Genomic DNA, 27,690 nt, shown 5'->3' on the forward strand with positions numbered 1-27,690 from the left:
TTTCCCTTCCTTTCTCGCAACTGTGGCCCGCTTGCATCTTGCTCATTGCAGGTGCAAAAGAGAAGCTCTTCAGCGGTGCTGTCGAGACCCCAGAGGAGCATGTTCCTCTGATCCCCGCCTCCCCCTGGACGGGTTTCCTTCAGCCTTTGTCGAGCGTTCTTCACGAAACGATAGCCTGTCCCTGTGCCAGAGAAGCTGCATTGTTTATAAGCAGCTTGCAGAGTTTTACTTCAACACACTGGAACTTTGTGGAAAATGCTTACAGTGCTGAGACACTGGATGAAACCCAGCCAAAATAATTTCAGTTTAATCAACGGCATTGCGGCTCAGCTGTCTGCCCCCACTTGGGCTCATTCTGCTGAGTAAGCCAAAGACACTTTCAATAGCCAGCCTATAATGAGCTGGCAAAGGCTGCAGCTGCCTTCTGCCAGGATGATTCTGGTTCAATCCATCATGGCCTTTACTGGCAGTAATCTCCTTCACCCAATGACGCAAACCCACGGAGGGGAAAAAGGCATGCTGCGCAACCTTCTCGGAACAGTGCGCTGCAGATACAAGACACAGGAGACCTGCCCTGTGCCCTCGGTCAGGAAGCATCCCTGCCTCTCCCGGATGGATGCTCTGGGCACTCAGAGTGGGATCTTCCAGAGCCTCAGTGGATCACTACGCTCCCCTGGCTCTGAAGACATGATGCAAAAGGGCACGGTTAGAAGGAACCGTCGAGCACGGGAAAAGCTGCTTCTTCACTGATTGATGGAAACAGCCAGGTTGCCATGGTGTTTTTGCTGGGAGAAGGCAGGTTCAGGCCCCCAAGGGACAGGAGAAGAAACCAGGACATTCTGCTCTTCAGTCCAAGGCAAGAGACTGTTGGGCCCACTCCTGCTCTGGCTGATGGATGGGACCAGGCTGGTATTCCCCTTTGCAGCTGCCAGGATGTTGCCCTGGGGAGGCAGATGAGGATGCAACCTCCCCATGGCCCTAGGTCTTCTGGTTGATGCCAGAATCCAGAGCATGCTTCCCTTCTGCTCTCCATTCCCAGGAGAACTGCATGGATTCTCTTCCAGGTAGAGATATGTAGAGTCGTGAGAAAGTTCACTGTCTTACCATGAGCAATAACTGCCTCTCTTGGGAAGGCTCCTGAGGTTTTAACACAGCTGGGACCTCCATAGCTGCCCCCAAATCGAAAAGATGACAACTCTAACCCAGATGTGTTGCCTGGATGCCTCGTTTATCAGTTCAGAAGACCAGTTGAGCAAGTGCGTGTCAAGTGAACTATCTGTACAGCCATTCGTCCATTCACAAGGTGTGACCTTCAGCACATGCCAAGATGCTGACAAAGGAAACACGTGTGGATTTCTGCATGTGAGGAGTCAGCAAAGAGGCTAAACATTTTTTTTAAATTAACTGGGTCAGTGAGAATGCTGGATTTATAATCACATCCAATGAAGGAATGCCCTGTGTGAAAATTCAGAACTGACCACCAGCAAAACAGAGACTCAGAATACAGAGTCTAAATAAATATTTATAAAATAAATAGATGGTGATGAAAACCTTCCAGGTGGCAACCTTGCATTAAACCCAGGCACACTCAGAGGAATGATTCTGTCTATGAGTTTTGCTAGAATTGCCCTGAGGTATGAAGCGGCATTGTAAAAAAGAACCAAATATTTTCATGTTGAGTGTTGTCAAGCTGAGCAAAGAGTACAAATGAGCTCTGAAAATGTGTTTCCAATTAGCCACAAGTAAAATAATGAATAATTAGAAGAACAAAAAACATTCCACCCTGGATATACAACAGAAAATGCCAGAAAAATCAAAGTAGCAGGAGAGTGGAGGTGAAGAGACTTCCCAAAGATGGGCAGTAAGGTGCAGTGGATAGAACTCAAGATAGCTCATCATTTTAAGGGACTAGACCATTGCCAGGAAATGAGCCTTGCTTAAAATCACAGCTGAAGGATGCATCTCTCTGGTGGGAAATTTGACATCCTCTTTCCCAGTCCGGGTAGCTAACACTGGCATGATGGGTAAACATGACTGCCCATCACTGGTGATTTCAGTGCATAAACAAAAGCAAGGAACAGCTTTCAGTCCAAGGGCCAAAAGCAGTTTGGGGGCTGCCTTGGTAAATGGATGGAACCAAATAGACAAAAATCCCAGAATATTTGAATTTAAAGCTCATGCTGTCAATCACTAACCTTTCAGAGGGGCACCTGAAACTTTCAGAATAAGAGAAAGAACCGCAAATAACCAGGATGCTATCCAATGATTGGTGGTTGGGGGAAAGGAGTTGGGTTTGGAGAAGCACTTGTGACCCTCTGTGGAGCTGGACTGGGCTTCGGGGTCTGAGGTTCTCCATCCCGCTATAAGCTTCCCCAAAGAACAGAAAGGGCATGGCCCCTTTCCCACCAACACGAATCTCCGCATCCCATAAAGAATAGCATTTATCTACACACTAATGTGTTATTACGATAATTGCATTCATATCCAGCCTTTTGAGGCTCAAGGACCTCAACTGGAAAATCATGAATATCCATCCGCTGGAATAGGGGCATTCCAGATGGCCTGGTGGGTGAGGTCACAGGCCCCTCCCTGCAACCTGCTTTCTTGGGTAGGGGTGGGGAGGGCTTGCTTAACGCACTCTCCCTCCTTTGTGCTTCCCAGCTTCAGGCCACAATGAACCTGAACAATGAACCCAATGAACCAAGGGTTATGTCTCTGGCTTGTCCAGCCAGAGTTCCTGGTTTGCACCCAACAAAAGAATGCCAGCGAACAAAGGTCTGCAGTTTGTTTAGCCGCTCCCACTAGCAGAAGGGACCAATTAGGAGCAACTGGCTGGGGGGCATGCATTTGATTCTCATGCACAATGGCATCCAAACTGAGCGACACTGGACCGGATGGCATCCTTTGCCCCACTCACGTGCAGACGATGCCCAGAGTTGCAATGGCGGTCTGATGCAATAACTGTGGTGGGAGAGGGTCCTTCATTCCACATAAGGACAGCAGGCTAGTTTGGGGTGCATGGGGCACACTACGCAGCACATGCGTCTCCTTCCACCAACGGACTCCTGCCATGCCCTGCTCCCTGGCTTCTGCTGCCTGGGACAGCTGCCTCGGTCTGCCTCGTGGGCCAGGACCGCCAGAAAGGCAGCTCATCCAGAGGACAAGGCAGCCCACCCAGAACAAGCGCAGGGGGATGAAAACAAGAACGTCGGTGCCTTCCAGCCCAGAAGCCAGAGGAATGCTTCCACTGAGAAAGTATATGCAATGAAGCGAAGCTTGAGAGCCCTCCTCGGTCAAAATATGTGAGGGAATCAAAAGGGAACCAAAGAGAGTTTGGATAAAGCAGTGTTTTCTCCTGGAATTTTTCTTCCTGAGGGGGGAGCAGAGGGGCTCGTGCATTCTTAGGCTGTCATATTTCATAAAGCAAATTCAGAACAGTCTCCCCAGGTGAGACACCTGAAGCAATTAGAGGGTAGGCCAAAAGAATGCTGGTAGGACTAGCCAGGACTTGCCTTTTCCACAAGGGAGGATGAGGTCCCCTCCATGAGTCAGGGTCTGGGAGACTCTTAAGATTGGATATTACACCACCACAAGCCTTCCGCCTGTATCGGTTGTGCCAGGAACCCCAACCCACCTCAGATACCAGCCATTTCTTGTGGCTGGCCATCACGCCAAAGAAAGGGAGCTAAGAACAGAACAGCCATGATGGACCCAACGCCCATCTCATCCAGCATTCCCATAGTGGCCAACCAGCAGCTTGTAGAAGGCTCCCAAGTAGGACGTAAGTGCAGTACCAGCTTCTCATTTATTTTCCACAGCAACTCGAGGCCATCACCAAACTGCCCCTGATGCTGTCATGACTACTAGCCAGCAATAGTGTTATCCTCCATAAATCTGCCTGATCCCCCTTTAAAGCCAACCCAATGGCTTGTTGTTGTTAGTTGCAAAGTAACATCCAACCCATCGTGACCCCATGGACAACATTCCTCCAGGCTTTCCTGTCCTCCACCATCCCCCGGAGTCCACTTGAGCTCACGCCGACTGCTTCCGTGACTCCATCTAACCACCTCATCCTCTGCCATCCCCTTCTTCTTTTGCCATCTATTGTTCCCAGCATTAGACTTTTCTCCAGGGAGTCCTTCCTTCTCATTAGGTGGCCAAAGTATTTGAGTTTCATCTTCAGGATCTGGCCTTCTGAAGAGCAGACAGGGTTGATCTCCTCTAGGACTGCCCTGTTTGATCATCTTGTGGTCCAAGGGACTCGCAGGAGTCTCCTCCAGCACCACAATTCAAAGGCCTCAATCCTTCGGTGCTCAGCCTTCCTTATGGTCCAGCTTTCACAGCCATACATTGCAACTGGGAAGACCATAGCCTTGACTATACGCACTTTTGTTGGCAGCGTGATATCTCTCTATATCTTAGGGTGGTGAAGTCCACAGTTTGACTATAAGCTGGCTGCAGCAATCTTCCCTCTTGCTTGTCCTGATTCTCCCGCTATCCAGCTTCATGGGATGATCCCATGTTCTAACATTTTGAGAGGGGGAGAAAAAGGTGTCCTTCTCCACAACATGCACAATTTTGCATACATCTATCATGTCCTCTCTTATTCCTCTTTCCCCCATGTGAAATGGTCCCAGCTGTTGTAACCATTTTTCAGAGGGGATTGCTCCAGCCCCGTGATCATTTTGGTTGCCCTTCTTTCATTGTCTTCAACTGTACACTTTGGCTATTGCTATCCCCATTGCTGCTGCGACATTTATAGCCTGCCCTTTTTCTCTTGCAAGTAACCGAGGGCATCTGACATAATTCTCCACCTTTCCAGAGACTACAACTCTGAGGCTTTTGCGAATGGGGCAGCATATAAGTGTTCCAAATAAATAAACAAACAAACAAACTCCGAGTCCCTCCTCCAACACTCGAAGCACCGCACTGGCAACACCACATTGGCACTATACCACCCAGCCTGTTCAAGGTGCAGTAACCAGAGTTGCATCTCTAAGAAGGGGGTTGGTATTTTTGCTTCAAATGCAACGAAGGCCTTCTGCAAGGGCCAACTGAAATCTGTAATAAACCTCTGGGGAAACATAAGGATTTTTTTTTAACAAACATCCCTAAGTCATCATTATGACATTCCAGAAATCCTCTCTCTGGCCTGCCTCATTATTTGGCTTCATGTCTGCAACATAGCCTGTGCAGCACTGAGCAAAGCCAGCAACCATGAATCCTGAAGAAAAGAGATGGCCTACAGCCAGTTTGTTGTTTGTTGTGGCCAGGATACCGGAATCTCCCTCCCCTTCATTCTGGGCTGTTCCAGGGGTCCCTTGTGAAGTCTTTGTTTTTAATATGTATTACAGGCAAATCTCCGTACTTCACACATCTGGATAACTGCTATTTTCAAACTTCCTGCTCTGGGATTTCAGAAAACTAGCCCGTGTGCCTACATTCTGACCTCTCCAGCTTGCATGTGCAGGTGGTGCCATGGGATGTATTTTGGTACAGGGCTTGTAACTGCAAGAAACAGGTTTCCTCCAGGCTGGCAGTGGTGTCCTGACACCTTTCTTTGCTCTCCTGTCGACTGCTGCATGACAAACACGTTCCAGCACAAATCTCCAACGCTCATCAAAACCTTCTGCTCAACAAATAACAGTCCTGTGCCAGAAATGGAAGGGTGTGGCAGCAGAACCACTGAGTACCCCTGGACTAGGAAGTAATTCATTCCTGACAACACACTGAAAGGAAGGGTGGAGAAAGAGATGCCAAACTCCTGATCTGATGCTTTCAAAAAGTGGCTGTATCTGGAAATCTGCAGCAGATTCAAATAAGTTCAAATTTCTAAGAATTCAGTCTGTGGATTCAGCAGCCAGCTTGCTTTCCCTAAGTCACATGGATTCTGCAGACTACTGGACTATTTTCAAAACACTGTGGAAAAAATAATCATTGGAAAATATGCAACATTGACCAAAATGCACATTTCTCCCATAGGCTAAAGCATGCAAGGGGGATATATTTTGGGGGATTTGCACATTTTTGGGATTGTGAATTTGTGCAACTCTTAATTTGCACAAATGCGCACAAGCACATCTGATTTGCAAAATCCAATTCTCTCAATGCTCAGGCAACAGGAGAAAGAAATCTGGCAATCCGTGAAACAGAGACCGGATGGATTTCACAGCACTCACACATCCCTAACTTGGAGGGGTCTAGCTGGGAAGTTGCATTCTCCAGGGTAAATGCAAGGCCTGGATCTTTACATCAAGCACTACCACTAGCAATTGAATTGCTTCTCATTGCTGGCCAGTACCAGGGGCAGAGTCCAGATCTGTCTCTGTGGTGCTTCTCTCTGAGCCTGAACAGGACTAAGTGCCCGTGGATACCTAGATGGCCTCAGGATATGTGGCTCACAGAAGGTTAGGCTTTTGCTACAGATCAAAAGCGAGCAAACAATGCCTTGGTCTGTGGCCTTTGGCCTTTTTTATGAGGCACTGGTAGCATTTCCATTTATGCATTGCTGAAAAAGAGGACAAAGGAAGACAGTGTTTCTATAAAATTTCTCATACAAAATAGTATTTGTTAATTTGCAGAGACTGTTAGAGCATTAAGGGAAAACATAGCGCATTCTGCCATGGTGTCAAGCACCACGGCCAGGCTGCCAGCTCAATTTGCTATTTGAGGGTTAACTGCTAGCAGTCCAGGCCCTGCCCTTCCTCCTTAAGTAGAATTGGAGTAGACAGACTTTTAAACTGAGTCCACCTGCAGATAGAAAACATTCCTTTTTACCATGATCTGCTTGACCTGATCTATGTTTGCAGTTTTCATCCTGCCTGCTCAGTCCTCCCACTGTTGGCATATATCCCATCAGCCACTGTGCCAATGCATGGCTCCCTGCCTTCATCTCCTGTCTCTTCCTCGTTAGGCTACAAATAGAGGCTGGATGACTGGAGCAGCTCATCTTTCCAGGGGACCCTGTGGCAGTTGCAGACCAGGACCATGGAAACCATGATTCAGACACCACGACAAGCCATGGTGGGACAGAGAAACCATAGAACAATCCGTTGTTTTTCAATCATAGTTTCTAAGGACTAAACTCACCATGGTGAAATACCATGACTGGGTTCAGACAACATGACAGTCCAGCAATGGTACCCCCCACCACACTTGCGCACACATACACACCAGGTTTGTTGTGTTGTCTGAACTCATATGTGGGGGGGTGATGATCTTGAGGCGCACACACAGAGTTGGTGGTTTTGCTTCCACCCACCAACAGCATGTGGGCCCCCACAATTTACCTCTGAGGGAATGCAATCACCAAGGTGTGTGTTGGGGGCAGGATTGTCCACAATTGCTTTCGACCACGATTTTTCTGGTCACCAGAACTGAACGGGCTTTGGCTTCTTCTCTTTTGACTAATAATAGGTATCCATGACATTTTTGTCCATGACCTTAGACACTGAGGACTTGCATGTAACCAGTGCCCAAATTGGTTGACAGAAACTTTCTAGGGGAAGGAGAGGCTTTCTATCTATCTATCTATCTATCTATCTATCTATCTATCTATCTATCTATCTTTCTTTCTTTCTTTCTTTCTTTCTTTCTATCTTTCTATCTTTCTATCTTTCTATCTATCTTTCTATCTTTCTATCTATCTTTCTATCTAGTAAACTTCTATGCCGCCCCATTCGCTGAAGCCTCGGGGCGGCTTACAACAATAAATAAATACATATAATCATATAAAAACAATATAATAGGAAATGCCCTGGCCAAAGACATAAAATCAATAAATAAGCTAACAATTAAAATGCCGTTTAAATAAAAAGGTCTTGGCCTGGCGCCGAAAAACATATAACGACGGCGCCAGGCGGACCTCTCTGGGGAGCGCATTCCATAGAGGCTACTTCCCTTGTGACTATCACAATTTATGCACTAATTGTTATAAAGGAGAGCATGTCGACAATCCTATAAGGAACCCACTCACTTCTTTAAGAGTGACACCAAAGCAGTTATGCAAGCTACAACAGGGTCTTATAACACATATATGCAGGAATGATAACAAGAGCTATCAAAATTAGGATCTGTGAACATAAAAGCTGCATAAAGATGCAGAAGATGCCAGCCCCTTGCTCAGCAATTCCTGAAATGTGGCCATGATCCAAATGACCTAAAGTTCCACTGCCTGCAAAAGGCTGACGATCAGGGACAGCAGCTGCACCATCAACTTCTGTGGCAGGCACCAGACTGCATCTAGACTTCAAAGACTCAAAGTATGATCCTTGGCCCATTCAGGCACAAAAAAAGCCCTAAAACACCCAGCATTCCCAGCATTCCCAGCAGGCTGGCTGGGAAATGCTGGGAGTGTAGAGCTTTTTCTGCCTAAACAGGCATGAATCCAGTTGGCTTAAGGAAAGAGGTGGCTTGCATGGCTATGTGCTATGACAAACCATTAGAACAGAGCTGTGTAAATGGTTTTAAAATATTTCTGGCCAATATGTATTGTGAAGTATTTCTGAAAATCGGTGACATTTCTGGCTCATTTTCTGATAATTGGTTTTTCTGGTACGTGACCTCAAAGAACCCCACTGCAGTTCTAAAGGGCTTCATAACAACATTTGAGATTACAGCCTTGTGTTCAATGTATGGCCCCAGCCTTCTTGGTTTTTGAAGACAGCTTGCATGTTCCTGGAAGGGAACCTCCTGAATGATTCCATTTTGGTTAATATTCTTGCACAGGTAAACATGCAAGCTTTCATATATGCAAAAATGAATATATTTCCATTTGTTTGGAAAGGATAACTTTTGCATGTTTTGCAAGGATATATTTTTGCATGTGCATGAATTATTTCTAGTTCGTCAAAGTCTAATAATTTATGCCTGGACTGAAGTGAGGATTTAAAAAAGAAAAAAAAACACATAAATACCTGCATGTTTTATCCTATATATAAGAAACAGGTTTTTATCAAATAAATAAATAATTGTGGTTTTATTGCTGCCTTTGGAAGTCCTGTAGTATTCTTTATTGTCAGTATTGTGAGAAACTTGGACTCAAATTAATGAGGGTGATGTTAACATTCTAGACATTGTCTGAAGGGTGCATGGAATAGTTTGGTGGCCACATTCTGACCTCCAAGATGGGAATTGAAGTGCAAACCCCCATTCCCTTTACAGCTGGTAGGGAAGAATTGCAGTGGCTGTTCTCTGAGAACGGGAAATCACACTTTGAGGGGAGGTAATGGGGACATTTCTGGGGGGGCGGGTGCAGAAAAGAAGGAGACCGAAGTAGAGGGATCACGAAGCTGCTCCAGCTTTCTCCCCCCCACCCCACAAGACAAAAGTTGAGCAAAAACACCGAGCAGGAGGAAATGGGAGGAGAAGGGTGCCTTCTCCATTTCTTCTGCCCCACTGCATGAGCAGAAACCCAGGTTCAGGGACTTGACCTTCCTTCCATAGAACTGCACCAAGTCCTTTCAGGTAGCTTTTCATACCCTTTTTAGATACTAGGTCAACAGTCAAGATTCATGGTTGAAATGTATTTAATTATTTCTAGGATGAAATCAGAGCATGGCTGTCGCCCTCCTCTATTGCTTAATGACTGTATGTCCATAGCCTGTGAGCACAAAAAAGAAGAAATTGAAGCTGCAAAAGGTGTTGCAAGAAGTTGCACACCAGCTCGGATGGGTGGCTGCAGCCAAGAAATCGGAAGAAGGCTGGGTCAGCTCCCTGGACACGGGCCCCTTTCACTCTGCTCTAAGTCCGCCTCGCACAGAGCATTCACACGGGCCTGCTGCAGGAAGCGAGTCCAGGGGACTCCACTGGGCACCCTTTGCTTTGCAGAGTTCGGCCTGCATGCACGTGACTTGCAGGCTTTGCCTACTTTGCACAAAAAAACCATGCTTTGCACAAAGGAATACGTCCTTGGTAAACTTTGTGCAAAGCAGCCCCTGGCATCCGTGAGGACTTGCAAACTTGATCTTGGCTTGGCTCACTTTCTGGTCAGGGCTGAGCAAGGGAAAGAAATCCAGCCAGCACAAGAGCCGCATCCCAACCTGATCCTCGCACCCCTAGTGTGGGAGTGGATAGGGAGCAGAGGGGAGCAACCTCATCTCCCCTCCTATGAGCACTTTCATTGCACTGCAGTTCTCAGAAGCTGGCGGACACGTGCTACTGTAGCATCTTTTCAACCTGGAGCAGTGGCTTCCCCACCCCGCAACCCACAGTCTAGTGTGTTGTTGAGGCTAAGGGCTGCTATAACAGTCTGGCATACGGTTCAAATAAAAACCAAGACTCCCCATTATTCACTTCTTTTGAAACTGTTCCCAGCTTGGCTCAGCCGAAGGGGAGACACTCATTCGTTTTCATCTTGTCAGGTTTGGGTGGGAGCTGAAATATTTCCCGCTCATGCCCCAGAGCACTCTGTCGAGAAACAGGAAAGCCACGTCTGACTGCTGCAGGCAGAATCCTCCTTAAAAGTAGTAACGGGGATTTATAGGATTCCCTTTAAACAGCGAATATTAATTTCTTATTCAAAGGTAATGCATCCTAAAGTTTATGCAAACCATAAAAGGTGATGCAGATTTGGGGCAAAGAATTTTTTTTAACAAGTCTTAAACTGTGATTTTATCGAGATGAATTTTTAACATCTTTTTCTGCCCTCTCCTTCTTTGTAGAACGGTTTAATGTAAATTCAAGCTAGAACTTCCACTCATGGCATCGTTTGGGTGACTTGTCATTGGAGTTGAACAATCAGGCACAGAGCTTCAAAAGATGGTTCGTGGGAAATCTGGCTAGGGAGAAGGAAGGGGAAGAATTATCTTCAAAACTACCACCTCCCTGAATCGATTGCCTTAGGACTTCAGTCTTCACCCCCAGCCAAAAGGCACCACACTTTTATTTGAGAGTAAACTTCTTGAATACAACAAGGCTTGCTTTTGTGTAAGCACACACAGGATCAGAATCCATGTTGCTGGTCCCACCTTTGCTCACGCATCCCTTCCTATGCAGAGCCCTTCCACTGCATTGGCCCCTCATGGTCTGAGACCTCTGCAGTGGGTGGACACAGTCACAATGCCCAGACCAGGATGTGGGTGCGGGGGGGGCGGGGGAGGAGGTTCATCTATGTATTTCTTTAAAGCTTTTATATACCATCCAACTACCTGTGTTTTGAGATGGTCTTACAGTAGAAGCAGCATAAAATAAAATGAAGCACAGCATCCAAATAATTCCAATAAAATAAAACCCACATCAAAACCTAATCAAACATTAAAATATTGGGAAAATAAAAAGGTTTTGGCCTGACACCAAAAGGAACAGAATGACAGTGCCAGGCAAACCTTCCTGGGGAGTGCATTCCAGAACTGGGATGCCACCACAGAGAAGGCCCTTCTCTGGTTCAGAGGGCCAGATGCAACAAGCTACATCTGCAAATGGTCCAAAGTCAGAAAACTCGTGAGACGACGGGGTTCAGGCAGAAGCACATTCCAGGAGTCATATCCCAGTGAGACAAGCACAGTCAAGAGAGGGTGAGGTCAGGAAGAACAAGTTGCAGGCACCTGGCCAGGCCAGGTCAGGCCGGAGCTGGGTAGGAGCCAGGCAGGCAGCCAGAGCAGCCAGGAGCAAGGACTTGGAACAAGGGCTTGGTTCAAGGCAAGGCTGGGAGCCGGAGCAGCCACAGAGTAGCTGCCAGGACAGCTCGTGCTGCTGGGGTGAAAAGCAGCAGCACAGGGAAGCCTGTTCTGGAGCTCTCCAGGGCTCCCAGCTCTGCTGCAGGTTTCCACTCCCTTGCTCCCTGCAAGTACCTCCAGGTGTGTTCCTGGTTCTGCAGGCACCTGCAGGGTGAACCAGGCTCTGATCCAGAGATCCTGGTAGCCAAGCTGCAGCTGGACCTGCCAAAAATCTGCATAACTCCTTGTCATGGCATTACCGCAGCCTGGGCAAGCATGCCCGCAAACCCAGAGCAGCGCATTGCGCATGGCCAGGATTAAGTTAGCAAACAAAGGACAACTCTGCCCAAGGCATCGCCACGTCCCGATAGGAGCATGAGCGTGACATCAAGCCCCATTTGAACTGCAAATATTTAAGATCATTTTAGATTATTACTTTAAAGTTGCAAAACAAGTGGCTAATTTCTCATAGGCACTGGGGCTTTGTTCTGCTCCTTGGTGTTTTTACATGTCTGCATTTCAACAAGATATTTTGTTGTTATTGGTTCAGGCTGTTTTGCAGCACAATCTTACAGCTACTAGACCGAGTCTAGATGGCCGTAGCTTTTTCAGAGCCACAGTTCTGACCTCAGAAACCTGTAGGCTGGGCAGGCTCCATCAGTGCTTCCTGGTCCTTTCATCCAGCTCTAAGGTGAGGGCTAAAATCGGCCCTCTAAATGTTTTCTAATGAACAACATCATCAGATTGCACTCTTAATTGATCTGTAAAACTCTATTTACTCTTGGTTATGCTCTGTTGCCTCCAGAAGCCATGCTTTCCCTGAATGCACACCTTGGATACTGAAAGGAGTCTCTGTGGGTATATTATACTGCCTTCAAGTAGAACCAAGCTCCCACTATACAGAACATATTTCTACTCTTGATTGACAAACCATTCATTACAGATGCAAAAAGCATCCCTGAGAAATGCTGTGGGTCATAGAGAAAGATTCTTGGCTTCTCTCAAATCCCCTTCCTTCTCAAATTCCCTCATACCTACAGAGGAACCTTCACAATGACCTCTGATTTAATACTGGTGAAATCCAAAGCCAGACAAACTTGGGATGTGCGAAACACACTTGGGAAGTGTTGTTGGTTTTCTCAAAGCCCTTGGTTTTCTTTGAAATTTCCCTGGCATGTCATTAGAGTTGCACTTCTGTTTCACATCCCAAGATTGCTTTAGACAAAATGTTAACCAGGAATGTACACCCCAGCAGCAAGCAATGCCATGACAAGTATGAACAAGTCACAGTGCTCTTCAACCACACCACAAACATGGTTAATTCTTACTTGTGTCCCAGTTCATGCGCAATAGTGAACGCCAAGTTCAGTCCATTGTCTTCTGCGAGAACACACTTCCTTTTCGAGCTGCAGATGCCCCCAAGATAGGCAATTCCTGCAAATAATGACAAAGGCCTCCATCAGTGTCAGCAAAAGCAGCCCACTCCTTTCAAAAACACATCAAGCAGCTTTAGTAGAAATACTAAACAGAGAAGAAATAACCATTTTCTTACTGATTGCTCTTAAGGTCTTGTGCATCAGGATCGAATGCCAAACAAACTTGTGCATTACTGAGGTTTATAAATTATGAACAAGCATCAAGAAAGTTGGCAAAGAGATCTCATTATCTGAACAACAGTGGCACTTGGGAGTCATTCAAGCAGATTGACCGGAGACAAAAAGGAAGCACTTTCTTGGCTCAGTGTATCCATAACCCAAGAAAGTAATTGGCCTTCTAGATGTTGACTAGCGCCCATAGCACTGCTCTGTTAATTGGCCTTTTTAAAAGAAGTGAATTTGCAAAAGGTTTAGAGGGTTTCCAAGCAGCTCTCTGCTCATGCCAGGTATAGAGCCAGTGTGTTCAGGTGCAGTGTAACTTTGATTGCTGGATGTACAATTTTTATTGCAATGGCTGCCCAGAGAGCATAATGCTAATGGACAGTTTTTATACAAATGTGATAAATAAGCATACAAATAAACAAACAACAAGACCACTACAAAATTCTTCTTAAAGGATGCAATTGTTACAAGGTAAGGCTGGGAAATCCAATCACCAGTAACATGCAGACATCCTCACCTGTGCACCCACAGAGACACTGAAAATCTTTCAACAAGTGGATTCATTGGCCAAATGTCTGAGGAATATCCAGCAAGATACTGTATATGAGATCCCTCTTGCTGATGATTCCTGATGGCTGGAAGCATGTATTTAATAAATACACTTACAACATACGCCACTCTACAGATTTTGGAGCAGTGAACAGGATCAGAAATAGACAGATGAAGAAAATAAATCAATGCATTCAATCAAAATCAGTCAGTCAAGGAAGGCTTCCTAAATAGAGATGTTTTCAGGAGCACAGGAGGTTCTAGAGAAATCTAGTTGTTACACTGAAAGCGCTTCCAATCAGACCTCAGTGCCACATGGGACCATGACAAGAAGGCCACCTGATGACTTCGTTGGTAAGGGAGAAGGTGATCACTTGGCATTGGCCACATCACGGCAGCTGTAAACTTGACTTCTGCCTATTCATCTAGTGCAGCTTTCCCCAATGGCCGCGCTGGCTGGGAATGATGGGGGTTGCAGTCCAACATATCTGGAGGGCACCAGGTTGAGGAACACTGACTTAGTAGATGAGGAAATGCTCTCTTCCATTCCAAGTTTTGAAAAGGAAGCGGCCCTTCAGTCCTCTCACACTACTTCAAAAGGTTTCCTAGGTGACCCGCTGCTGAAAGGACAACCTCCTGCAAAATACTTGGTAAGCATTTATTGAGGCATGCATGGACATCCCATACAAAATGTGCCACAACCTGATGGATGAAAGATGAATTTATATTTTAATTAGGAACTTACTTAATTCTAAAGGGGAACAAGTAATCCACAGTCCCTCCATAACAGCGTTCTCATTATACCAGGCTTATTTTTTTCCCCCTAAGAGACAAGCAATCTGTTTACTTGCTAGAAATGCTGCTCCCACGCTTGGGTTCTGTAGCCTTTAAGAACTGGAGTGAGACATCGGATTCAGCTTCACAATAGGGGAGCCATTCTCTTTCCTCCTCCCAGGCCCAGTTTTTCAAAGCAGGCGATATCTTTGTTTGTCAGGACGTCAATGGTAGGGACTATCCATGATGCAGATTTTCACTTGCAGGAAGGCTTGGATGTGCAAAGGGGCTGCATTTCTCCCCCTTACCGGGGATGGCTCCTTGTTTATGCTAAACGGAGTAGCCGTATGCTTTGAGGCATGGGAGAAAGCACAAATGGAATTGTACTTTCATTCTAGATGAACCTTACCCTTCTCAGGTGGTATTGACCACACCGTGGCAGTGGGTAAGCGTACCTTCTACCTATTTCTATGGGGAGGACGTCCACAACCTCCCCACTCCCTGTATGGCCCCATGGATTCTTCCCCCATTATCTGCACCGGGCACCTTTCCAAATGCATCCTGCCAGCATGCGGGGTGCTGACCTGTCTTCTCCTGCAATGGGAGTTGCGCCATGCCAGAAGGGAGCGTGCCAACGCACAGCACAGCAAAGCCCTCTTGTGTTAGCATGGTTCAGGCTTCAGGGTCCATTGGATGCCTCCATAATAAAGCAGCCATTCTGAGCCCATTTTAATTGTCAAGTTAAAAGGGAGGGCAGATGTTTTACTCTTTTTTGGAAGACACAGTTGGGTAGAAAATCCTCTAGCTTTTGGAGATCAACTAACTCTTAATTAGCAAGCCAAATACAATGCAGAGGATTCTCTACATGGCAACTTTAATTAAGAGAGGAAAGCTGTTTTGCAGTCTCAAATCCACAGTGGGAAAAGTTTGGCCTTCATATTGTTATGTGCAAAAGGAAATGAGTGCATTGCCAGCGATTAGGGGGCTGGTGCAGACAGCGGTCTGAAATTCCAGCTTGCATAAGAGCTTTTATGAGCGGATCTGGTATAGTTAATTCTTGCACCAATAACTGAGCCTTGACAGCACCTGGAGGTAAAAAGTAGATGCAGAGCATCCACACGGAGGACAACAACTGTTGTCGACCAAGTTCATCCAGGGGAAATTATCTTGAAATGCACTGGCTGAATTGAAAGATGCTCATGGGTGTAGGTTCCATAGTCCCATCGTTACACAAAATTCCCACAAGAGCTGATCCAAATGTACTCCCAGTCTGATTTTGAGTCAAATGCAGGGGTTGTCAGCATGGCAATCAGAGTTCTCTATTTTCTGGGAAAACCCTACTTTTAAGAATGCTCACCCACTTCCTTTCGGTCTGTTGCCATCATTACTCTGCCAGCTCTTGCTGCCCTGGAGACCCCTTTGGAGTGAGAGCAGGACAAGCGTGTGGCAGATGCCAGAAACAGTGCTTACGTGTGCAAAGTAGTGCTGGAAGACAGACCGAGCCAGGGCTTCAGGGCCAAAGTTGGGTAGCACTTTGCTAACAGAATTGTTATTATCTTTCTACTGCTCCAGTAGGGATGGCCAAGGCTATTCCCAAGACCAGTGATGGCGAACCTTTAAGAGACCGAGTGTTCAAATTGCAACTCAAAACCCACTTATTTATCACTAAGTGCCAACACTGCAATAAAACCTGAATACTGAGGTTTTAGTTTCGAAAAAACAACTCACAGCCAGCCCAAGCAAATCTCTCTCTCTCTCTCTCTCTCCTTGGCAGCACTCTGGCCATGCAAAAGCTTGGATGAGTCGCGGCTAATGAGTTGTGGCTCGTGACATCATCACCTGGCGCCACTACTCCTTTCTGAGCATGTGCATGGCCCCTATGTGCACTGTTATCCGATGCTCGGCTGCTGGAGTGATGCTGGGGTGACTTCGCTTGTATGCCGACAGAGAGGGCTCTGCATGCCTGCTGTGGCACGTGTGCCATAGGTTCGCCACCACTGCCCTAGACTCTTCTCTGATGTTGCTTCACAGGGACTGTGGTAACTTACATGCCAGTATCAACCTGAGCCTAACGCAATTCATGCAAAAGACTGACTTTCTAGACACTATTGTGCAACTACATCATGGGCACATGGGCACTACCTCGTAGCAGGAACTGAGTGACTACATACTTGCATGTTCCCAGTTTCCACAATAACATATCACAAAATCCACTACTACAGCCAAGCCTTACAATATGCTGCACAGAAAGGGTCCAGCAGAGGGCAATAAAAATGATCCAGGGTTTGGAAACACTGCCTTATGAGGAGAGGCTGAGAGAACTGGGCATGTTTAGCCTTGAGAAGAGAAGACTGAGGGGGGCATGATATCCCTCTAGAAGTACCTCAAAGGCTGTCACAAAGAGGAAGGCCAAGATCTCTTCTTGTGGATACCAGAGTGCAGGACACGGAATGATCAAGTCAAGCTGTGACAACCCAGATTCAGGCTGGACAACAGGAAAAGCTTCCTCGCTGTCAGAGCAATACGACAGTGGAACCAGCTGCCTAGAGAGGTGGTGGGCTCTCCCACAGTAGAGACATCCAAAAAGAAACTGGACAGCCACCTGAGTGGGATGGTGTACGTTGGTGTCCTGCAAACAGCAGGGCATTGGACCCGCTGGTCTTCGTGGTCCCTTCCAACTCTGTTGTACTATGATTCTATGGTAAGCCAACAGAGCTCAGACTACAAAGCAATGGAACACAAAGACGCAGGGCCAGACTGGTACCCAGAAATATGGGTGACAGACAGGCCCAGATGAGAAAAGAACGGAACACTCCTTGTTCGTACCTATTGCTCCTAGCTAAAACAACTCCAGCATAGCATCACTATTTATGGACTGCTACCAAAAAGAAAGGGGAAAGAGAAGAGAGACCTGCTTCATAGCCTGTCCAGTTTAGCTCTTCCATGTTTGGGCATCTGGAGGAATGCAGGCTTTGCAGGATCCATTGACCCATGCACTTGGCAAGCAAGACTACCTCCAACCCAAGCTGCCTGTGGCTCAGCAAGACCTTCTGCCTTTTAAATGCGGTTGAACAAATGACTCCAACAATCATCTTGCACACTTAGGCAAAACAGTGCTCCTCCTCAAGCCTTCTGACATCTACAGGCTTAAGGTAAATGGGACCATATTTTTAATTAAAACATTGTAATCCCATGTTGTGTGAGAGGGAATCAATAGGAGAATTGGAGATTGCTGGCCTTTTCCTGCTCAATCAATTCCAAATGTGGCCACTGCGGCATAAGCCTGACTGCATGAGAAATCCCAACTCTTTCGATTTATTTAAGGAGAGAAGTTTGTTTGCGTTCTTGTCTTATGGATGAGACAGTCACTCATCCCTAAAGCCAGCACACTTTCATGTTAAAAGCACCTTCAACACAGGAGCATCGTGTGCCCAGCCAAAGTAACATCAATGCTACATATTCAAGTTCTGGCAAGGAGTCTTTAAAAATTATTCCCTCAGGGAGGTTGAGTAATTGCAATATGTAACTTCTGAGCTGGGGTTTGAATTAGTGATGCTATCTAGACTTGAGCTGAAAAGCTGCATGCAGCTATATCCCCCCCCCCCCCCCGCGTCCCCCAGACCCTGGGTTTATCCCAGTTGCTACATATAAACAGTTTGCAGCTGCTGGGGTTGCTGCCAGCTAATAGGGTTCTGCTAGCAAGATCTTTAGAAATGTACAGTTTTGCAGAGCAACTCGGCCAGCTCAGGAGGACATTACCTAATTGCAGAGGTGATATATCAAAAGCTGAAGGATGTAAATGCAAATACTGTTTCCTATCAATTAATTATCTAATGACACGTGCAGGAGCTCTCGTTGACAGGTAAAAATGTGTAATCAGCTCTGTTAGCAAGCTAATTAATGGGGCATTAACCGCTTCTGTTTTTAATTTGGCAAGGGAGATTCTAATTCACCAGAAGAGATGTGGGCAAGCCAGTAGGCTATGTGAGACACCAATTTAGTAGAGGAGTCATAAACTGGTCCAGCTTTTGATATATTACTTTGTGCAGCCTTGGAAGATTCAATCACAGACAAGCTTCCCATTCAAGATCCCCATAGGCCAGTCCAGACTGGCTTCCATGAAAAAGCCTCCAGGGGACTGTAGCAGCCATCTCTTGCAGCAGCTTCTAGGGTTATGCACAGAGTGTTCCATTTCAGTCTTGTCTCACTGCTGCAGCTTCATCGTTTGCTCATCTCCCGGCTTTTTGCAGCCACAGTCAAAAGTAAGGAAGTCAGGACAATGTCCCTTTCACTGGCACTGGTGCTGCCGAAAGCTAAGGAAGTGACACGTGGCACGTCCAGAGAAGAAGTCTTGGAGCGGGTTCTGCATGGATACTTTCACGAATGCTGGAGCTGAAAGCCACCACCGTCACCCAGAGGCTTCTGGCCATGTCGAAGCTTACTCATGGACCCATGTGAGATGGCCCTTGGCTTCTTCACAAGCCAGGGATTTTAGCTGAGTATAATTCAGCTTCATATGTTGAAACTGTGTTCACAGAATCCATCTTCAGCAACAGGGACACTAGCTATGGACACAGATCAGTTTGGCTGAACTTTAGGCCAAACTGAGATTCCAGTTTCTGGTTTGAATTATGAATCCACACTCATGCAAGGAAACTTGTGTCCTTAGCAACAATTGTCTTTGTCACTACAGTTAATGAAAACCACACTGGAAACAAATAAAACCATTGCAAACTCTAAACTGCACACATGGCCGAGCTTCTATTTTATGGTTGAAAACTGGGTTGATGCTTCTCCACTGCACATTTTATTTGACCAAAGCTGCCCACTGCAGTTCTTACGCCAGTTTTGCTTGCAAGGAAATGCTTGGATACAATACACCCATTACTGGGCCAGATCCACCACCAGAAATTGTGTCACGAGACAAGCCCCGCAAGGCATCGCCAGGGTGCAGCAGGCGGTGACAAATCTCCCGAATCCAGATGTTCCCTCCTTCCCTCCCTATTGCTCTTTCCTCGGGGCTTGTCTCTTTCTGGACTGTCAGCCTGAGGGCAGGGACCGTGGGCGGACTGCTAGCCGTTCCTGCCGCCACCATGCAGCAGTGTGCACCGGCACTAGTGACATTCCGCCAAGCGGTGTTTGAGACTCACCACATGCTCTTGCCTCCCTTTAAAGCTCGGATCCACCGAACACACAAACAGAAGAGGCAGAGGGAGGGAGGGCACTGGCCTATTGGCTGCTGTCCGAACGACCATTAACTGAGGGATCCCTTTTCTCTGCCACTCCCCTCCCCCTTTCTGACGGTTTCTCTCCTACAAAAGCAGTAGGTCAGTCAAGCTGAAAGAGGAGGTGGACAGACCTGTTCAGACACATCTCAGTGTTATCTCAGAGAATGGTGACCATATGCAGCCTCTATAGATAATGCATTTCACAGAAAGGCTCTGTGATTGATCGAGCACCTGATGTGGACCAGGCAGACCCACATTCCAGTTTCTGTGGGTATGAATGCTTCCAGTAATTGAGCCCAAAGTTCACCTGAGGTGAGAGTGAAAGGTGACTGTCATTCAAAGAACACACATAATTTATTGAATACAATGATGAAAAACAGATGTGGAATAGACACAAGCAAAAGAAAGCTCACATGCCTCTTCCTTGTGGTAGCACTAGCTCCATGAATAGGTTAGGGGATCCTCCACAGAACTGGCTAGAACCCTAAGTTCCTCTCCCTAAGCTGAGCATAAAGACTGGGTTCACACATCGTGGCAGTCAGCAGTTGCTATGGCTTATGGCCTTTTACCCGAACCTGTGGGCCAGTCACATGGTTCGCACACTTCCTGCTCCATCCTTCCACTCTCACCATGCATCTTGGAAGTTCCCACATGCAGAATCCCCATCGGTACTGCACTGTTCCCTATGGATTTCATCGCCCCCTTCCTGACTGTTCCCTATAGATTTCATCGCCCCCACTGACTTTTGGGGTGGGTTCTTCCTCCTCATTGTTCCACCATCTCTGTGATGCTTTCTAGCCACTCCAGCACCCAAAGAGTTTTGTATTAAACAAAAATAAACACTTTTGCCACAATTTCCCCCTTCTGCCACCATCTGGAAACCTGCTTTCTCCCTGGGCACGTTGCTTGGCCAATAGGAACAAGTGAGTGATGATGCATGTGTTGCTATGCGTGGAGGGTAGTAGAGATCACATGCTGGGCTAGAGGGAACTTAGGAATGATCTAGTAGGGTAATTCTTGTGTTTGGTGGCGGGCAGATGTGGTGTTAAGCTTGTGCTGTTATTTTCTCTCTACTTTTCAGGGTCACCCCTTTCTGTTGCCACTCTTTCCATGGGACTATACAGTGTTTCTTCACCACCGCTAGTAAAGTGGGGCTGCCATTCTGAATTATCATATCACAAGAAACTGTGGTGAAGCTTGGAACCTTACAACAAACCATTTGGGAAAACCAAGTCCATGAATGCTAGCTGCATAAATTTCATGGAGTTCTGACACATCCTTAGCCTCAGGTTCCTACTGTCCCTGATGACCAACTCTCCCTGTATCCTAGCAGTTGTATTATTTTATGTATCTTAGGGTATCTTTCAGAGAATTCCTACACCACTCATTTTTTTAAAATCCCAAAGTAGTTCACAAGATAAAAACTATGATAAAATGCCATAAAAACAATCAACACAATAGTGATAAAAAATAACATTCCATTAAAATAAGCCAGAATAGCAAGCAGGAAATGCCTGAGTAAACAAATGGGTCTTAAGTTGTCAGTGGAAACTTTCCACACTAGAGGAACATTCAACCTCAGTGGGGAGATCATCCAAAAGGCGCATGACACAATAGAGGATGCCCTGCTCTAATGCCTATGGCCAAACCACCTCAATAGGTTGCAGAAGGTGAGCAAGGCTATCCACTCAGAAAGCAGATATGACATACAATTTATTGAATACAATGATGAAATATGGATGCAGAATAGACACAAGTAAAAGAAAGCTCACCACGCCTCTTCTTTGTGGTTGTACTAGCTCCATTAATAGAGGGCCTTTATGAGTGAAAGCAGGTTCAAGTAATTCTGGCAGCAGCACTAGTAGCATCCTTGTATAAACATATCTATAGGATCATTGTGACAGTGCACACAGAGTGCACTGGGTGGGCAGTATTGGAATAGTAGCAAAGTATGTTTCAGTAAGCAGTGTAGTGAATTTTCCTAGTGTCCAAAAGCCAGGATAGTTTTTTGAGCCATGCCAAGGCCTTCAGTTGATTGGGAAGAGGATCAGATATAATTGCCTTGAAACTGTTCTCCCCAGGTATATTCCTTAGATAAGATCTGTTTTTGCAGTGAGAACCAAAACTGTTTGCTCTACCAAAGCAGCTTTGTCCCTCCCCTGTACCCAAAAAGGGGGGTTATAACCTGTGTGCACTGACAGCTTCTGAAACAAGCAGAGAAAGTAACTTTATACATCCATGGCATGAGGCACTGTCTTTTGTTTTCAGCTTGGAGAGAGGAATTGATGCATCCCTTCCCCAGGCAACTTGGGTGGCCTATTCAAGGAAACCAAAACAAACACAGAAAGGGGTGCATGCTTTCTTTTGCTTGTTTATATTCTGAAACCATATTTCACCATTCTAGTCAATAAAATGAACACAGGTGGGAGTGTGTCTTCCTAAATATCCTGTTATCTGAAGGGAGGAGCTTGGCTGGACCAGGCCCCTGGAGATTCATTCACAGGGCACTGGCAGAGCTGCCAACATGAGGCTGTCCTCTTCCATGTCATTTCCGATTTAAGAGGCACTTGACCCTTCCTCTTGCTTTGCTGAACCCATGGTTTCCCATGATACAGTTGTGGTTGCATGCAAACTAACAGAAAAAGTGGGGAAGGAAAACCATTTGCTTCATATTTTACTTAAGCTTTCATGCTCATGAACGTCCTTAACTTCCCAAGCACATACGAGAGGACAAAGGCGGACTGAAAGAAAGATAAGTGGAAACCACCTAATTCGTTTTGACATCTGCTCTTTGTACAGCAAGGCGCTCATTATCCCATTAAAGCAATCCCTCCTGTTCCTTCTCCGGGCCCAGCAGCAAGTTAATAAACGCCACAAATCTGGCCAACACAGTGGCCCTTCAATTATGGGATTAGCCAAAGCACAGGAAATGGAGAATCATCCTAATGTTGACTCAGCTTTGATGTGCTGATGTCCACATTCCAAAACATTCTTACCTTCATACACCCCCAGAAGAGGTAGGAGCTGGAGGCTGCTCCTTCTGCCCCTTAGACTTTAAGTGGGAATGAAAAAACAGTCCATGCAGAACATTTTAGTTGTGACGAAATCAACCTTCCTTGGCCTTGATCAGTCTGCCTTAACCAAGGCTCAGTCAGGGCAATGAGGATGCTGACGACACGCTGAAAACGAAGGTCAGCATTCAGACATGTCCCTCCCTTGGCCACATTTGCACACGCATGTGGACATTCATCCTATTCTCCATTATTTCAGTGCATGCTTATGGACAGAGTGAGCTGACAAAAGAAAGTATATCTTCACACCAAGCTCACTTATTTACTTACATAAATCCACTGCCATATAGCAAGGGAAGGGCCACTAAACTGAATGGCTTTAAGCAAAAGGATTGGGCAACGTCATGGTGTGGAGCTCTGCTGGAGATCACTTGGTACAACAGCCAAATGGAACCTCCCTGATCAGAGGCACTGTACCCTTTGAGTAAGAGAGACTGCTGACAAAGGACAAAGAACAAGGGCTGGCTATTTCCCTCATACCTTGTTGTGCATGCTCAGACGCATCTCGTGGGCTATTTTTGCAAACAGAATGCTGGACTATACTGGCATTTGGTCTGATACAGCATGGCAGTTCTTGTTTGTTGCCAGCAAACTTGCCTCTTGCCCTGCTTAAGCAGGTGTAACCCTTAGCTCCTATTTTCCTGAGTGCCTTTCATTAGCAAAATGTGGATTCTTTGCTCAATCCAGTTTATGAACATCCTCTTCCTTGCAATAATTTATTTGGAAATACACGGTTGGATGCATATAACTCAAAACTATATTTTTGCTGTTTGTGATAAAACCTCAGTAACAAGAGCAATGCAAAAATAAAAGGGACTGGCATGAAAAGCAGGTTTTTAAGATTCACCTGGAAGCACCACCCTCTACAAGGAAGCGAATGCATCATGTTAGTTCAGAATGGAGCAGAAATGGCACCTAAGAACTGCAACTCTTTTCAGGACAGAAGATAAAAATTTACAAGAGCTGCTGCCCTGAAAACTTCTTTGAGGTTCCAAAATCAGCTTTTCAATTGGCTCTTTAATAGGAGCCCAGAGACTTCCTTCTTTTCCATTTTGTCAGTTCGCCCAGCTAATTTGCCACCTGTGTCAATAAAATGTTTTCGTTGGGGACAAGGAAAATAGAGAAAGGAATAGGACTGGGAAGGATGAAGGGGCCAAATGGGAAATCTTAAAACAAAATTTCTGGACAAAAACTGTGTCGTGCAATTTACCACCAAGGATCACAGGTGCTTCAAAGACTGCAACATTTGAAGAAAAGGCAGGTAGGCCAATAAACCTGGGAAACTTATATCCTTAAGACTGTACTGCAACCTGGTTGTATATCGTAGTTAACCAAGGTTTAAACAAGCTGTGGGTGGTGAACAAGCAGGAGTGTGTTTAAGTGCTTGCGGGCTTCTGCTTGCTAACTCTGAGTGTAACAACTCAGAGAGGCTTCATCCCTAGGTGGTTTCTTGCAGTGTCTGACCACAGAATCCTAGGTTGCTAAGGGAAGAACCACCTAGACTTTTCTTGGGAGAGAAGGCTGGGCTTTTCCTCCACCAACAACCTACAATTCCAGGTCCCTGTCCTCCGCATGTATGGGCAGGTTCTCACTTGGAAAGACTCTCCACCTGGTGCTGCAGTCCTGAGCTGCGTGAGTCTGATAGGTCAAACTAGGACCCTGACTAGGACTCAGGAACATGCAGCAGCCAGGTATAGCATGTCCAAACTTTCTGGTGTCTAGTATTTGGCCGCCACATTTTGATTAAGCTGCAACCTCCATTGCTGTCCTTGCTCGCTCCATAAAGAATCCTTGGGAATGCTCTACCAGCGACTCCCACTGTCCCCTCCCATGCCATACTCAGTCTTCCAAGGAGAAAGACGATTCAACCCGCCTAAAGCTGCCACTTGGGCATGCCCAGAGAAGACCGCGGTGGAGTCTGGGAATGCCTCAACGTGCACCGACACCTGTCAACTTCCCATGCAGTTTCAGAGTGTGAAAACTCAAAATAAAATGGCGGGGCCAGGAGTGGGCTATTTTTTAGAAAGGTTGCTTGCACTGAGACACTGTGTTGGCAAAACATGACTAGTTTCTGTACTAGTTGTGTCAAGGCTAAGTTGGACTGTCTCGTAGGAACAATTCGGAAGGCCTGAACTCTGAACCGAGCCTGTTGCAAACAGATTAGGAATGCTTCCCAGTTTAGACTCCTTGCCACTTAGCTATGCATCTGGCTTTGTCTCCTCAAGTGGTCAGTTGACGCTTGCGCTTGCCAATAATTTCAACTGTCAGCTCCTGGTGAGTGGAGCAGGAGGCTGTTGCTTGCATGGGGATTTTAATGTTATTTTGCGTTGACATATCTCTGCAGCCCTATCTGATCTGGAAAGGAACGGCTGGCTAAGGCCTTGGTCTTGCTAACACTCCCTTTCAAAAAGTTCCTAACGTGAGTCAGTAAAAATACATCTGACAGCTTTTAAAAAGAAATGGCAGTTCAAAAGCAACAATGAGAAAGAAAGCTCTAAATTACATTTTGGCTCGATGTTGAGCCCACATAAGGATGAGAAAAGAAAAGCTTCTTTATCTTGAGAATCTGCAAGTTGACAATCTTATTAGTCCTCAGAGACAAATGAGTTGCACTGTGCCCCAAGTCAGCTTGTCTTCTATTTGCAAAGCATGTCCGATCCATCTTTCCCTGAAGGGTTTTTTCCCTCGGGAGGTTGGGCTGAACAATCTGATGTGTTATGGTTAAACTGACCTTATCACAGGACTGAATACGGGTTGTTTAAAAGTGTCAGTATCACCTCTCCCACTCCTTCAGATCCAACAGTTTCTGTGTAACCAACATGCATCTTGAAGGACTGTAGACTTTATTTTATGTAACTTGATCTGGAGGTGCGAGGGGAAAGGAATATAGATAATGTTAAATATATGTTTCCAATGTTTGCTTTTGGTTCCTTAATTTTCAGTAAAGGAAACATTAAAAAAGATATCACTTATCATAGGAACTGCTTTGCTGGATCATAACAAGATCTACCCAAGTTCCCATTTTGTGATGGGGATGTTCTTCTTAAGGATGTGTGAAGAATCTCATGGTGGGGGGGGGGGGGGGTGAAAATCTGACAGTGAAAATCTTCACTGTGAGACTATTCTTAAACAGGCTGTGATCTGATTTTTTTTAAGCTAGGGAAATTTGCCCAAAATTCAGGTCTCTACTACACAATTTGCAGAAATTTGCAAAAGTAGCAGACAGGAAACACACATTTTCCATACATCTGAAATCGTCTTTCAGAAAACAGAAGGCGGCCAATGTGGAACAGGAGCATATGCAACAAGCGGTGAATATTTCTGTATTAAATGCACAACACCCACAAAAACACACAGCAATCCAAATCGAACGTGTTGATCCAGATTTGGGGAAACTGCACTAGAGACTGTTTCTCAGGAGCAGGTCCCTGCCCTCCAGCAGACTTGGGCAAAACCTGAGAAGCACGGTCCTTTATTGGAGTTCTGTACATTACAAACAGCACACATCAAAGGAACGATCTCTTTGAGATGGCAGAGAAACATCTGCCCATGTGAAAAGCGGAATCCAAACTAAAACATCCTGTTCTTCCCACCCTTTCAGAAAGATCCAGACTCCAACCTCAGGGTAGGTCCAGGTGCTCAAGGGCTCAGTGGCAGGAAGATTGGAGATTTCTGAACTGCTTTGCTCCCTTTAGCCATCATCTCTTTATGGGGCCAAGGAGTATAAATCATTACAATTCTTGGTTGCGGCAGGGCAACACTGAAGCCCAACAGACATAGCCAGTGACCTCTGTTGTCAGTGGTCAAGAATGCAGCAGAGATCCTTGCAATGCAAATGGCTCCATCTGCAAACAGGCATGGTATAGCCAGTTACGTTCTAGCAAATAGCCTCTTTCCCCATATGAACTTGCTTTAGGGCCGTGACCCATTTCTGGGTGCTCCTTTCCCTCTGCTCCCCAACAGAAGTGCAGTTGGTGGGTACAAGAGAGGAGGTCGTTTCAGACATCTTGCTCAAACGACTGGACTTCCTCCAAAGGGCTAGGACACGATTTGCACAAACTGCAAGCTGAGGACTACAATTTGCACAAATTACATTCAAATTACATTCAATGTTGTGGCTTCTGACGTGTGCAGATCACATTAGAAATATGATGTCCTTGGACAAATTGCCCTAGCAGTTTTTTAAATGTGCAAGATATGACTAGTGTTAGAGGCCAAAGTCTGCAAAACCCCTCCAGCTAAGCCCGCTTCTGATTTCAGGATCAGAAATAGGCAGGAAGAGCTCCGAGCCAGGTTTCCCGGGGTCAACACTTCCATACAAAGAAGGGTTTGACTGGACCGCTCCATGCTCATAGCTAAAACAGGCTCTTTAGGCCACTCTGTCTGTCTGTCTGTCTGTCTGTCGATTCTATCTAACCACCGATTGATCGATCGATCGAGTCATTTATATGTTATGCTGGTTTTACTGCTACTTATTTTTTAAAAAATCTGTTAGGAGTGCTTTCAAAATTTGCTTGTAATTTATGTTTAATCTAAATAGTCCAGCATTCCAGCAGCACAATGTCCAACTAACTGCCCAGGGGAAACTCAAAAGCAAGAAACAGATGCAATGCATACAGGTATGTGAGGGGGTGTCACACGGAGGTGGACAGAGACCTGTTCTCCCCTGCAGAGGAAGGCAGGACGCGCTCCAACGGAGCAAAGCTCAGGGAGCCAAGGTTCCATTTGGATGCCAGGAAGCACTTCCTGACAGTCAGGACCCCGAGGGTGTGGAATGGGCCTCAACGACCTCTCGTGGAAGCCCATTCCACACCCT

The 27,690-nt window shown here is 46.1% G+C and overlaps 1 protein-coding gene across 1 annotated transcript in view; it reads right to left on the reverse strand.

The window, feature by feature from the left end:
- ADAMTS17 (ADAM metallopeptidase with thrombospondin type 1 motif 17) overlaps window positions 1-27,690 on the reverse strand; it is a 187,330-nt gene that overhangs the window by 103,636 nt on the left and 56,004 nt on the right. The window contains exon 7 of the mRNA XM_044444944.1: window positions 12,983-13,088. Within this exon, the coding sequence (XP_044300879.1) occupies window positions 12,983-13,088 (106 nt within the window). The remainder of the gene's footprint in view (window positions 1-12,982; window positions 13,089-27,690) is intronic.

The sequence above is a fragment of the Varanus komodoensis genome, unplaced genomic scaffold, assembly GCF_004798865.1.
Source record: "Varanus komodoensis strain SLA01 unplaced genomic scaffold, ASM479886v1 scaffold46_3, whole genome shotgun sequence".
Classification (NCBI taxonomy): domain Eukaryota; kingdom Metazoa; phylum Chordata; class Lepidosauria; order Squamata; family Varanidae; genus Varanus; species Varanus komodoensis.